At 41.2% G+C, this 14,889-nt stretch overlaps 1 protein-coding gene across 1 annotated transcript; it reads left to right on the top strand. All coding sequences in view use genetic code 11, as the record gives it.

Moving 5' to 3' along the window:
• Positions 1-2,500: 2,500 nt before the first annotated feature.
• EGR_08600 (Prominin-1) lies at positions 2,501-14,528 on the top strand (the record flags this gene model as incomplete). Its single annotated transcript, XM_024497849.1, has 20 exons — positions 2,501-2,708; positions 2,740-2,780; positions 2,850-3,055; positions 3,242-3,380; positions 3,449-3,515; positions 3,659-3,742; positions 3,974-4,185; positions 4,277-4,351; positions 4,907-4,970; positions 5,628-5,775; positions 6,840-7,004; positions 7,077-7,422; positions 8,130-8,279; positions 9,011-9,079; positions 9,158-9,334; positions 11,599-11,727; positions 11,825-11,946; positions 12,861-12,929; positions 13,000-13,031; positions 14,410-14,528. 20 exons carry the CDS (start codon positions 2,501-2,503, stop codon positions 14,526-14,528), a joined length of 2,622 nt encoding a protein of 873 aa, XP_024347723.1.
• Positions 14,529-14,889: the final 361 nt, after the last annotated feature.

Raw genomic sequence — 14,889 nt, 5'->3', positions numbered from 1 at the left:
AGATTCAAAGCACGTGAAAGCCTGCGAGTTTAATAAATCCTGCAAGACACTCGATCTTGGCAGTGGGCTTAAGCTTCTCATCCATGCTGCAACTACACTTGTGACATAATTTTCGCATTTCGCCCAGATCCATCAGTTTGTTGAACACAACGTAGGATAAGGATCGTTTATCCCCTTTTCTCTGGCCTTCATACCTTTAGAGCACTGTGGCCGATTGGATTTTGACATGTTTATTGCTTAAAGTAAACGGGGGTGGATACAAGCTTAGGAAAATTTGGACACTGAACTTTCCTCCGGATTTGGGGATGTTGGCCGCATCTCAGTTACAAGGTTCTATTCGAATGCCCGCCTCCTCTCTGTAAGATTAAACATTGCCAACGTATTTAGATATAATAGTGGGAGTAAATGCGTTACCCGACATTTTAAACGAACACAGCTGTTAGGCAGCGTAAATATTCCAATCGAATAATAAATGCCGAAACTGAGCACAGAAAGCATGTGAATTGATAACACCTGACTCTTAAATAAACAGGTACATCTGGGAGTGAGTGCATGCGACAATAATACACACGCTGACAATCGATTACGACCACTCGCTTATTCTTTACTTGAGGGGTTCCTACTTTTGTAAGTCTGGCTGAGAGTAAGTGACTTATTTGTATGCTAGCATAGCGCACCGAGACTTCCCTGAAGACGAAACAAGACATAATACTCGGGAAGAATACATATTTTCGGCACAGAGAAGGCATTTGGACACTAGTACGGCCCGAAGGCAGCCCATCCAGCGCGGTACAAAGGCCAAGTCAAAAGGGACTCTTCAAAAAAACCAAGAGATAAAGAATGATCGTATTACAAAGCCCCTCTCCTTGCTTGAGCGTGTTCCCCGGGGCTCCCGCAGGTCAACCTCCCGCATCAGCCATCACAACGTAGTCAGTGCTGTCGAGACACACCCGCGATCCGGCCGTGCCAGTCATCAAATTCCTATGCAACTGAGGAGATATTTGATCACAACGTCACTGATCCATCTTGGCAATTTAACTGAATCTGGAGTTCTGTCCGGTTTGGGAAATGGGTTCAGAAGCGGGAAATTGTGCTGGTCATCACGCGCTTTCATGTATAGACGTGGGAACACTGGCCTAAAAGCTGATATGTGTAAGTAAGGGGTTTAACATAGGTCCATAGAGGAAGGGTTTCGCGGCTGTTCATCCCTGCCACGTCGCTCCCACTTCGGAGCTGCCCAGCCATATCAATTCAGGCACCAAAAGCTGGTAGGGAAATAGCGGGGATATCGCAAATTCACTTCATCAACAGCTATATGCAGGTACGGTAGAGGAAGTCTATAAAGAAACTTTCAGATGGTTCACGCCTAGTGTCGCTTCAGTCGTTAATAGCTTTCCTGCAGAACACAGAACTGAGGTAGATGCCGGAGGTGGACGCCAATTTCAACCCTTCCGTTTGGGACCATCACCATTCTCCCATCCGTAGCATATGAACTTCTTCCCTTCCGCTGAAGTTTATCACGCAGCAGTGGAAATCAGGAAATGTCCTTTAGGATCGGGTTCGCTTTCCGTTGTTCCCAATGTAGCGTCCCGAGACTTCCTTAAATACGAAAGAAGATAACACTCGGGCAGAATATATACATTCAACATAGAGGAGGTGCTAGGGCTACTGGTGTATTCCGCAGACCAGACCATCCAGCGCAGTGCGGACGCCAGACCAAAAGTGGCTCCTCGCCGCAAGAGAGATAAACAACCATAGTATTACAATCATGTAAAATTGCTACTTCTGACTTCAAAATAAAAAAAAGGTTAAAATAAAAAGTGCCTGCACACATCCACATCAGTTGCGACAATGTAGGTTCTCTAGCGAATTCAAAACCTTCTCGCATTTTTTAAAAGAAGTAGTGCTGTGTTTTTTAGCCAATGGCAACTAAGAGTTGCATTTTAATGCCAATTCCTAAGAAATCTAAACTATCTAGATGAAAATAGGTTAAATGCTCACAAAGTGGTGATTAGTAGAATTCAGAAATACTCATAAACCACTTTAACCTAAATCTTGGCTAAATTACACTTTTGTAGGCTCAAATCTTCTAGTTACCGTATCACTGACTTCAGTTATTTTCGTCTGCATCACATTTACTGTGTTTTGCTGCGAATATGAAACACATATGAAATTTAAGCAGTAATGCCTGTCCGCGAGTTTTGTGTGGTAATTTTTTTCCGGCGAAACCTTGCTCTTATGCTGCAAAAATGGGACTGCTGTATATCTACTGCCCTTTTTTAAACAGAATTTAACCCATTAGTATAACAACATTATGTCTCTTAATACAGTAAGTAATGAAAACGAAAAAAAAGTAGATCTCATTAGGCAATTTTAAAATAGTATATTATGTCTAGGTTACTCATAGCATGGCGGCATTCGAACTTAATTTTAATTGGCTAGTATTTTTAGAACGTATGTAAATTCGAATGGAACCTGGTTTTCTGTGCTTGTAGTCAGCATGCCTCGTTCATATTGCTCTCCGATATTTAACGCAGTTGCTTTTATATCGTTTGTCTTGCAATGTGCCGGTGCCAACAGCACAACTACTGCTGTGCAGCTTCGAAAAAGCGTACAGTTCTCATATGATGGTGCCAATTCGTTCCTGGACTTTATTCGGGGCAATGCCTCGCGTAACGCGACGAAGGAGCTTTTTGAGGTGTACTTGGGTAGTTTTTTATTCTCTGTGGTAATTTTTAGATCTGAAAAATTATGAGTTCCCGACTATCCTGCTTACTCCTGTGAGTTGGACTCTGATTTCTTGCGTTTCTTGTATTTCTCTCGACTTGTTAACATGTTTTTTCTGGTAGATATTTAAGTACTTTCCCGGATACATGGGCTGCGTGATGTTTGGATTACTATTTGTATTTATTTTGCCGTTGATTGGAATATTCTTCTGCTGCCTTCGGTGCTGCGGCCGCTGTGGTGGTCGGCTGTCTCCAATGGATCGTAAAGCTGATCCCTACCGACGTGTGTGTTACACCATCACCTTGGCTCTTCTAGTAACTGTTCAACTGTAAGTATTCTCTTTTCCTTAAATAAAATCGGTTGGTGCCACTGGCTGCATTACATGTTTCTTTTTCATGCGAATTAATTTGCTTAACATTCTTGAATAAGTTTGATTATTGGTCTCATTAATTTGTAATCTGAATTACTAAACCTCTCCTATAATGTCTGAGTAACATAACCATCTAATTTTTAGGGCTTCAATTGTGCTTGCCTTCATTAACTATCAATTGCACTATGCGACTATTACCAACAGCGATATGTCTATTGGAATGGCACCACAACTGACGCAGAGTATTTATGAATTTCAAATTGGCATCACTGATGTCGTCAACGTAAGGCTATGCGTTTACCTTACACGAATTATTAAATAAACTATTGAGTAATCTAACTTTTCACACAGGCGGCCAAAAACTCATCATCGGTAAATTTGATCACCCAAAAGGAACGTTTTGATGCTGTTTTCGATGGTGAGTTCTGTCTCCCACCGTCCTTTGAGGTCAAGGTTCTGTCCGTGTTTTTTTCATATTTAAACCTTTTACGCACATGTATTTTGGGGTATCCCCCAATTCGGCCCCCACCCGCTTATTGCGTCCGAAATATTCGTTTTCAGCCGGTTTAAGGGACTTCCAGAGAGATTTCATCTATAATTCCAGCGCAGCAGCCGTGGTGCGAGAAAAGGAGGCACTTCAACAAGGTTGGTTTTTATTTATTGCGCCTCAGACACTTGTGCACTCATACGGTTTCTGGTCCTTTTTCTCACATACTTGCCAATTTTTGGTGTATTTTTAGTCGCACTCGCATGTGGGTACCATAGCTTTGCATTTATTTTCATTCACATGGCACCGTATTTGCCTAAACACGATACTCAAAATATCTCTTTCACTACGTATAATCAAATAAATTATTGGTCCTACTACTCCTTCAGCGGTCTACAAGTTTGCCGCCGGTTCCATAGATTCGATTGCTATGAATGACTTTTTGGAGTCCTTGGAGAAGATCTCAGTGGAGCTGCCCTTTATCCAGACTACGATTTCAGATATCCTCAACACCGAGTGCACGGTGGATCAACTGAGCGCCTGTCGAGGGCTTCGTTTTATCACTGACAATGATCTCAAGGTCACCTACACACTTGAACAGGTAATGATTCCTTTTCTCTGCGCACACAATCACATTCATTATTCAGTTATTCATTACCCCTCTATCGCATTACTGCACCTTTTGATTTCAGTTCCAGTCAAGCCAGGTGGCCAGCCTCCTAAGCACCTTAGAATCGGTTCAACAGAATGTCAGGGACCTGGATAATGTGAGTTGGCTAAATACGTATGCGAGAATATTGTTAATCAAATCACTCTTTTGTGTGACAGGTGATTGATTTTTTAATTATGTTTTTGTGAGTGATTTAAGGGGCCGAGATAAGGCTTACGGCTGATCGTCTACTGTGGTAATGTAGATGCTTGTGCGTTGTAGTATGTAAACAGTTTAGTTCGAAAGCACTTTTACGATTGAATGCGGTGTGCTGTTTACCGAACAACTGTCAATTTTTTTCTAAGTGAGCATTATTATGGAGCTATCACAGACAAAACGTATGACACTTTCTGTGTGGTTTAGTTGCACGAAATGGCAGACAAGCCTCCATCCCCGAAGTGGGTTGTGATTTGGATTACAAACCCTCTTGCTGGCTGAAGGGCGCGTCTGGCAAATAGTTGACTAGTGGTCACGGAAAAAAATGATATTTTCTGTGTAAATGATATTGTCATGTCCTTATTCTTTTTGAAAATTTTTTGTGGTGACTAATTTCTTTAGAATGTTTTGATATCTCATGAGTATTGAAAGTACAGTTCACTATTGATAATTTCAGTTCAACGCAACTTTATTGCGAATGAAAGTGGATGTTAGAAAGGCGATTCAACCGATCCTTGATGGTACGTTTCACCTTTTGTTTTAAGCTATCGAAATGTATGTCTTCAGTGGACTTAGCTGAAGCGTCAGTATTGCGCCTGCCGCAAGCCATGAAATACTGGCAGTCATTACGGTGCTACCGATTATTGGTTATTTAAATAAACTCGAATCCTATTGTTACTTTTTAGCCTCTTTGGATTTAGTAATATAATTTTGAAACTACTAATAAAAATACTGCTTGGTAGGGTTTTCTAACTCTCATGATTGGTAAGTTTTACTTGCTTACACTATTTCGCGGTTATGAAGCTCGAATTAAACACAGCGTCACCGAGACAAGTGGAAACGTCCGGTCTCCATGATCCTTATGTGTGTGCAGGTTATTTATGGGCATCTTGAATGTTAATTCCATACGATTAGAACAACGTTGCAATTTTATAATTAGATCAAAAAGATATTCGGACCTTCATTTGACATTCTTGGGAAATCTCACGCTTAGTCAATGTAACTGATACTTTCAGAGTTTTCCTGCCTTTCAAAAATCATGAAGACGATTGCCGACCTTCATGTAAATTAAGCATAAGATTGGCTGACTCGGCAGTTAATCGTATAATTGAGGTCATTTGGTAGTCATTGGTGGATTGTCCCTGTTTTATCTAACAAGCACTCACATTGGTCTTTAGATGCCTGGAATGATCTGTCAAACTCTCCAAAGACCAGGGAGAATCTCGTGAAAACTCTGGAGGTCGTTGCGGAGACAGCAAAGTCCTACTTGGCCCGGTTGAATGACCTTATTACTAAGTACATCTCCTCCAATTCCTCATACATTGCGTAAGCCAACTGCATTTAGCTCGATTTCATTCAGTCTCTTTATTGAAATCTCGCCGATAGTCGTTCTGATGTTTAATTATCTGGTTGACTTGCCACTTCCATACGGGTCGCCTCTTGTCTCACCACGCTACAACGTATGAACAAAATAACGGTTAATTTCTGCTGCAAATAATTAGTTGAATAATAACAGCTCACTTATAGCGGAATCTCGGTTTTTCCGGAACGGAAATGTTTGCGTATTTTAAACTCTCTTACTGTGCTATCATTTACTCACTTTATTCAGGATTTATAAAACTTTATCAATCTCATGGCTTGGTAAGTCAGGCGCAAGTGGGGCCTTTTAAAAACTAGCGGCCCTTTTGCGTCGAAAGCCAAACTTCCGTGGCCCTGCAGTCGACCAGATAGTGTAATTGAATAAAGATACCATTTGTTGAAATGATCAAAGGCACTTGAAGTGATTGTTATTGCTATAATTTTTTTTTCCGGCAGTACTCTTCGTTAGATATTCAATTCTTAAGTTTGAATGTAAAACTGTGGAGAGGGATCGTTGAACGCATCTTCAATTTGCTGCAAACCGCTTTCATTTTTAAAATTTGCGCCACAGTTATCGAGAGTTAGTTTGACAGTAATTTGATTTGACCTTTTTTTCCTTATTGACATTTCGTTTACTCTTTCCGCGTGAGCACTCGGTGTTTTTGGAATGATGAAATAACGCCTGAAATATACCTTAAGTATGGTCACGGCTCCAGAGGTTATATATAAATAAGTTTTTATTGCACGCGAAACAGTGAAGGTTTGCAACTACGTGGATCGCTTGGGACATCCAATAACTCGGTGGGTCCCCAGACGTTGCTTTGTAAGACTAAAAACATGCTCTTAGAGACGTGAAAAATAGGCCATGAATCGTACACTACCAATGGAATCCTTAATTCTGTAAAACAGTTTTCCTTGAACACATTCAGGCTTTGGAATAAATATAAAAATCTTTTGAAAATACCATATTGAAAGTGTCTAGTATGCGCTTTCTAGCTTTGTAGCCCCTTTTTATCGTCTGCATTATCTAGCATCGGAAACGAGTACATTCTCTACAGCGGATTCGCCCTTCTTTGTCTCCCCGCTTTCATTATCCTCCTATTCTATCTTGGACTCTCCTTCGGGGTTTGTGGGGACCGTCCACACGAAGAGGCCAGTTTCTGCAATCGCGGCGTTGGGGCTAACCTCCTCTTGTCGTATGTGCAAACGCTGGCTTTTACTCTAAATGAAATCTTAACTCACTCCTATTATTTCTCTTGTTCTGGCAGAGGCGTCGTCTTCACCTTCCTACTGTCAAGTTTGCTGATGCTGACCTGCAGCCTGTTGTTCTTGTCCGGGGGGCTGATGCAGACGGAGGTTTGTCGCTACGCTACACACCACTACCCCGCGGGTCCGGCGGTGCTTGATGACGCATTGGAGGTATATGCGGAACAGCAATTTCGCCAGGGCATGAGATTTCCCTCACATTCATTGTCTTCGGCTCCCAACGTCTCTCAGCACCTGAAAAACCTTGCCAGTGCTCGACCCTTCAGTGTACTCCTTACGCGCTGTGTCAGCGAGAGCCTTGTCGACTCTCTTGGTGATAAAGTGGTCGGGATGATGGTGTCCGACACGGTAAGCTGTGGCCTTCCTCCATTCACTTATTACTACATTTTCCGCACTTTTGCGTTTGAACTCGCAATATGTTGGCGTAAATCGAACTACCCTAGGTCAGGTGGGGAGCAGATTGAAAGCTCGGAAGTGATTCTATTTCTTCCATTTTGGAAACCTGACAATTCGGTTTTCCACGGTTTATACATCGTTATATTATTGAGGTGGGTGCAGAAAAGAATGAAGTGGGAAAGCTGGTTTCTGGCTCTGTGATGTGTTGCTATAAATTGCAATTTACGTTTTTCATTCGCTGCTATTATCGCTGCAGATCACTACACAACACATATATTCCTTATTTTTTTGCAAAATTTCCAGCGCCTAGGAATTCACGTGATCCTTATTTCAGATATTATATTTTCCAAAAGATTTACGGTTGAATATACGATTCTATTCCACTGAAAGTGGTAGCTATTTCTGCTGCCGACTTCGCACTGAAGCGTATTCAGATCGAGCATGTCACTGTTACATTAAAATGCAAGTCACTTTATTTAGTGTAAAATAGTGTGCTTCTGATTGTGTGTATGAGCGATATCTCCCTTAAACAGGTTCACATCTCTCACGGTTGCAGTAGCTATGTAAGTTCTACTGGAAGTAGCTTTCGGATCGATATTCAGATACGTATCGTAACTGTAAAATTGTTTGACATGACAGGTATGTGTTTGGCGTTGTAGTCAATCGACAACTTTCTCAAGAGCATCCTGACTACATTCAATGGTGTCGACCTGATCAGCCCCTTGCGGAGAACTGCGGCAGAAACCCTCAATATCCTCAACGAAGTCCGCGACCTTCAGCGCTACAACTTCTCCGAGGCATTGACGAAGGTAGAAACACTATATCCATCTGGCCATCTATTTCACATCAATTATCCATTCAATTACTCGTCTATTCGGGCAACTATTCGGTTATTTGGTCTTGAGATCGGACATCCACTGTTTAGGTGCAGGATGATGGACTTTAGTCAGTTCTGAACGTTATAGTGGTTCATAAAGGAGTAAAGTCGATAGGTTGTATATTTTTGCCCTTAATGAGATTCTTTTTAGATAGATATAAGCACTCTCCACAGAAGTGTTTAGCCTCCTAATTGAAAATAATTTTGTCAGTACCGATTTATAAACCCTTTAGGAAGGCTCTTAGAATCGCTTTTTTTCAAAAATATCTTCTGCAATAGTGAACGACGGAGTTAGTGCCATTTTTTGGTTAGGAGTTGCATCATTTACAAATCGCAGCGTATGTGTGGCTTCTCCATTTAAGTGAACAATTTAAGCAAAGCTCACAATGCTACGTGACTTATAGAACTAAACATTATTTAGGAAATGAGTTGGAAATTCTTCCTGCTTTTTTAGAAAATTCATGACGATTTTAGTCTTGCAAAGTTGGTCGCTAAAAGGTGAAGTTTACAAATGTTCCATTTCCATGTCATCATCCTCCTTTAAAGTGTGCTCTATTCCATTCATTATTTGTTCGGGCGTTAGATTTTCTCTATGGCAGCGTTGACTGCAGCAATTTGTTGTGCCGACCACATTGTTATCCTTGTTTCATTGTGTCTTTTCAGACTGGCGAACACCTGACGGAAATTGCGGACTTTGACAACTACGTGAGCCAGCTGGAGAGCCTTAACATCGTACGTTTTGTCCACCACTGAAACTCGCTTCATATGGCAATTTCATTTAATATTCTATCGTTCACGCTTCACCTCCAGGAGAACCTGAAAGACCAGATCATGGCGCTTCGGGAGACTGTGGGACTACTCTCACTCCGCTTGAGGACACCGATTCGTCAGCTTTACGCCGACTTGCAGTCCATCCGTGGGCATTATAACCAACTAATTGACGAGTTAAATCGTTTTTCTTCCGAATTGGATCATACTGTTCCCACTGTGAGTGTGTTCCTCCTCCCTCTTCCGCTTTTAAGTTATTTGGCATGGATTTTCTCGTCTTTCCTCTTCCGCCGCTACAAATTAGTTATTTCATGGTCGCTACAATGGGTGGAATTATTTTGCATAATTTGAGAGAGGCTTGACTTAAGTAGAAATTAGGGACTTGCTGTCCGATATTGGGGGTATTGAAGAAAATCCTACCCCTTTGTTTAAGTCATCCAAGAATTGGTGCCTCGATTTATCAAAAAAAAAAATAAAACTTAACGATTTACCGGATAATTTCCCGGTTTATTTGACCAGTAAAAACGCCAAAATTTCTGACTTGTTGCCTTTTAGATAGTTCTGTGCGCAACCTACTATCACTTCCATTGCTCTGCCTTTATGAATAAAACGATAAATTTGGACGATACATTGCTCCATGTTCCAGGGTATACATTTTGTTACTTTTGGAAATTAGCCTTGTTACGCGGCACCGAGGTTATTACATTAAACACATTTTTTTAACTTTAATCTTGCCCCCCCATGTTCGTTACGCGTCCACAAGATTTGTTCTCCGAAAAAGCCTTGCCTTTGGATAAATGTGTTTGTGTTAGTGACACTCGGACCTTGGTGTTTATTTCCCTCCTGAGCGCATTTTTTGTTTAGAGATTAAAGGTCGGCTACCGTCAAGGTTGACTACTTACTACCCTCCAAGAGCACATTAGCAAATGCAAATCATCGTATGAATCGCCTTGTATTTGCTGAGATCTCGATGGTCGCCGGAAGACAACTCGATCTTTTGGTGGGAGGGTTTGTTAATGCGATTTGTCCAATGGGATGGGAGAATTTTTGAAGCAGTCTGAAAAGGAGCATTGTTGCGCTGTACTGTGCCAGTGAGAACGAGGACGAAAATACGATAAATCAAGTACACAGTTTTTCAGGAATTTTAATGTTTATTTGTTTGTTTAAAACCCAATAAAAACGTCTTCACTACAGGGTTCTGGTAGTTTCCACTTGGAGATGTGGACTTCCCTTTTTGCGTCTCTTTTCGGACCGTTCTAGAGGCGTTTATACCTCGTGCATAATTGTCCAATATCGCGAAGGGTGTTAATACTCTTCCTTAAGATCACGTGGGAAGAGTTGAGAGCTGAAGCTCTACGTGTATTCTTTGGAGGTGTTTGCTCGTCAGCCTCTAACATGGGCGCACTAGGCACCATTTTTGGGAGTAAGACACGTGCCCTGAGTAATTTGCCTGCTTCGGCCCCTCCTGCATCTGTGCTCACATAGGACTACTTGGCAGATCATGGAGATGCTTTTTGGAGTGTCTTAACTAGTTTTAGCTTAGCACTGGGATTGTTTTTGTCTTCCTCATTTGCGTAGGCTTGGGAAATGGCACCATAAAAGTGGGTGATTTATTATAAGGTAATGCGCTTTATCGGAGCGTGCTTTGTGAGTCATGGGTACAAGTAGGGAAGTTCTTCGCGATCTCCTTTTAAATGTCTCTCATTGGACTTTTATGCGCGTGCGGTGCAAGGGTCTCACCGACCATACATTTGAATGATTCCTAATTCATTGTCTGACCGGTTTATAAGTAACTGGTGACAGCACTGTGGAGGAGTTTTGTTTACTTAGAACGCCTAGTATAATTTACTTGGAAGCTACTTTTGAGCTGCTCTGAGCTCTTGAGATCTGAGCCGATTGGGTTTTCGCAATAGAATAGTTTGCAAAAAGCCAGCGTTCTCTTGATAAGAGTCGATTGTTTTTTTTTCCAGATTAAGAAGTACGATTTCATGCATTTCCTTATAACCTTTTTTCCATGTAAGTAGAAGAATGCGTCAGTTGATTTGTCTTGAATACCCATGAGGTACATATTTTAATGATTGGAGGTACGACTAACTTATTTTCTACAAGGTATATAATAGTAAATAGATGAAGTCTAGCTGGGATGACAACCGGTTCGTTATGTTGCAGAATGCGAATTTGATTTCCTTGGTGTGTCATGGTCCAAATGTTTCTGCAATTTGGGATTGAGCCAAAATTGTTGACGCTGCGTTTGCTACTTTATATTTTCCGATTGAAAAAACACGTAGGTCTTAAAGATAACGTCGAAAAGATTAGCTACTTCAGTTACTTTGGGTAGAACACTTATTTTACCTAGCTGTGAAGTTTTGACTTTATCTGAAAGAGGGGCTTTTTTAGTGAGTTAAACAACACTACATCGATGCAACCGAGACTGATTACTCGAGATAGTGTAATCGAGGCTCACTAATATGCATCAATTTTAGTCGATTGGAGCGCAGATTGAGAGCATGCGGCCGCTCTTTCTGAAGGAGCTGCGTCTGGCGGTGATTGCAAGTTGGCGAGACATTCCTTGCACCCGTCTCTACAACGCTGCCACTGCAGGTGTCTATGCCGTCTGCATCACCTTCCTTGATCCACTGGCAAGTCCTTCTCACCTTCCGCATAAAAGAATTTCTGGTCTTCAACTGTGTTTGGGTGTCTTTTTACTAGAACGGTCTCTGGTTTGGACTGGGACTCTTCCTGCTGCTCTGCGTCCCGGCCCTCGTATTTGGTGTAAAGTTAGTCAACCTCTATCGCAAGACCGAAAAGTACAGCCCTGATTATGAGCAACCGTGAGTGGCTCCTCCCTTCTTCCTTTTCTGGCTTTTCATTCCAGTATGGCGCTTCTTGCAAACGCTTCCAAGCGTTCCATTGCACCCTATAGTGAAATTCTTGCTTTTTCAAAATTGAGGTTTGTTTTTACTAGCCTCTAAATGTTCAGTAGACTTCAAACGGCGAAAATTGCTCACTCTTGCCAGTATTAGATCTCTATTTGCATTCGAAATAATTTTCTTAGCTTTCATGAACGTTGGTTTGTGATGCCTTACTCCTAAATCAGCCAGCCTACCTGGCATAGCTACATTATATTTATTTGACAATGTCCTCCGTTATATCCAATTGAACCTTAATTTATTTCGGGTCAAAATTGTTTTTTTTGCAGTGGAATCAATTTGTCGTATTTTACAAGCAACGTGCTTGTTGGATTGGTTTATTTGTATCACTGATGTTGACAAAAGGTAGTGTGAGTCACGTTTCTCACTCGAAGAAATGCTACTATAGTTGCGATGACTATGGTAGTACATTTCACATACAAAATTGTCGATTTCGTCTTATACAGTTATTCTCTAATCACCCATCATTTAAGAAACTGTGAGCAATTTTATAAGCGGAAGCTCGATTTACTAAGTTGTTAGCGGATCCACTTATCTTTCTCCGTTTTGTAGCTTTACTATGTATGTCTGGGGGAACTACGTAAATGGGTGCAGGCTGAACATCAAATAGATCGACACAATAAGGTCTACGCGTGTGTTTGTAAAAGATTAGGGGGGTGTTTGGATTGTAATAACATCTGTTCCTCCATTTGTATTTATTATTCCTACTCATATTTTACTGCACGTTTATGGGATTTCACAAGTCTCAGGGACCATTCAGTGATTTTGCCGGCTTAAATTTGTTTTTTTTTTTTGTTGATAATGCCCCCTTTTAGGGACTACATCTCTTACCATGCATTCTACATGAGACCAGCAACTAGTGAGGGTGATGTACAATCCCGAAGGTATAAAAATCTTCTCACCTTTCTTTTAGAAATTTTTATTTGATTGTCATATTTGAATTTTCCATTCTAGAAAGCATCGCCCACGAAAAGGAAAGGCATCAAGTGCGTTGTCGTTTGTTTACAGACCCTACAAACATTCTATTTGGTTGGGTGCTGACCTATCAGAAGCACTTTTCTGTTGGGCACCTCTGAATCAGCATAGTCTTTAAGGTCGAGTTAGTAAGAATCACCCGCAGGCACAATTATTTTTACATTCAATATAGGTGGCGACGGCTACATGCTACTGGAGCCTATTGCGTAGTGGGTGTGCGTGCGTAAGATATGCCCTTATTTCATTGCGCAACTCATCTGCTAACCACACAGCGCTTTGGCCGATCATTGTCACTTCTAGGTTGTTGTGCTTGTCTCCCCTTTTTCATATCCCACCATAGATTGAGTTTCTTGACCTATTATACTGACCCTGCTCCCTTTGCATGAGTTAGAGGTTTTGCACTCAGTAAAACGCTGGCAGAATTTGCATTTTGAATTTTGTTCCAAGAAAGCACTTTATGAATTTACTGGGAAGAAAAAGTGGCTGTAATCTACTTGATGTGAGATTTCTTCCTTTCTTGATGTTGATTCGAGCAGAGGGCTTTAAGTGCCCCTCATTACATTCAGAAATTTAAACCATCTGGTGGGAAGCACTTGTAAATGAATTGTCTTGGCCGACCCCAACTTCTGGTGTTGGCCATTGTGTACAAATAATGCATTTTACGATTGATCGCCACAAGCTTTTCAATCTACTCATCTTCTATTATTTTTCTGTCAGTGCATTTAATGAATTGGTAGGATCTTGTACTAATTTTTAATTTGTACTGTTCATTCTAGTAACTGTAGTTGCATTTCCCTTTATTGGTCGCTGCTCCATAATGGCACGCACATTAATCACATCTAAGCTTTGGGATGAATGCCCTTGTCTAATTGTTTCTGATGGGACTTTTTTTAGCTTAGTTGTTTATATTTCAACTCATTCCAATTCTCTTTACTGATCGGTGAAAATCAGGGGACAAAACAACTGAAGTAAATTATTCCTAGATCAACTATGTTATTTTGTTAACACTAAATCTGTTTTTTGGTGTAGATTGCAAACCATATTTTTGGATCAGCTTTTCAGTAGACTGGTTCTCTACCAATATTCGATAAAAACCAATCAAAGCATCTGAGATTTCCGAAATTTCCATGAATTTGTTTGTCTGATATCAAATCCCTCCATTTAACTACGTTTTCACTCCAATTATAACTGCATCGAGTTACTGACAAATCGTGTTAACTCGATACAGTTAATTCAGCACCTTTTTGGCGAACGAACTGGGCGGTTTAGTTAAGTGCTGTTTTTTTGTGCTCTTGCTGCCTAATCCCTAACGTACCGGTTGCAGTGATTCCATTCATCAGCATTTCCACGTAATCGTCTGCCAAATGCCGTTTTTTTTCTTTTAAACAGACCGATCATATGGAAAGGCTGGTGATGGCCCGGCTTACGGCTTCAGTCACCGACACGGTCCCTCCAGCAATTCCACCTACCAAACCGTTTCTGTGTATCCCTATGACGCTTACGAATAATCACCTCTATCAATTCAGCAACTACCACCATCTAATAAGAGCGCGAAATTTTATGCGCCTTCTGTAGCATATTGTGCCCCCTCTCGGGTCCTGTGTGAAGGGAAAACGAATCACGTTACTTCCCTTGCCGCTGTTGTTCTCATAGCTTGCATTCACTCTCATTGTGTTTGTGCATTTGCAAACAGATCATTCACCACCACTTACCGGTTCACTAGATGTTTTGGGCACTGTGTGCTTACATTTTTTCTTGCAAATTTTGCCCTTTATCTGGTGCCAGCAATGTAATAATTTCAGTAGATCGAATAGTCTACACTAGCGTTGCTGGGTTTCCTCTTCCAATTAAAGTTGTCGGGTCCACTGG

Source organism: Echinococcus granulosus (assembly GCF_000524195.1).
Source record: "Echinococcus granulosus chromosome Unknown EG_S00112, whole genome shotgun sequence".
Classification (NCBI taxonomy): Eukaryota; Metazoa; Platyhelminthes; class Cestoda; order Cyclophyllidea; family Taeniidae; genus Echinococcus; species Echinococcus granulosus.
The sequence above is the reverse complement of the archived record's forward strand: the minus strand, read 5'-3'. Positions and strand labels throughout refer to the sequence as shown.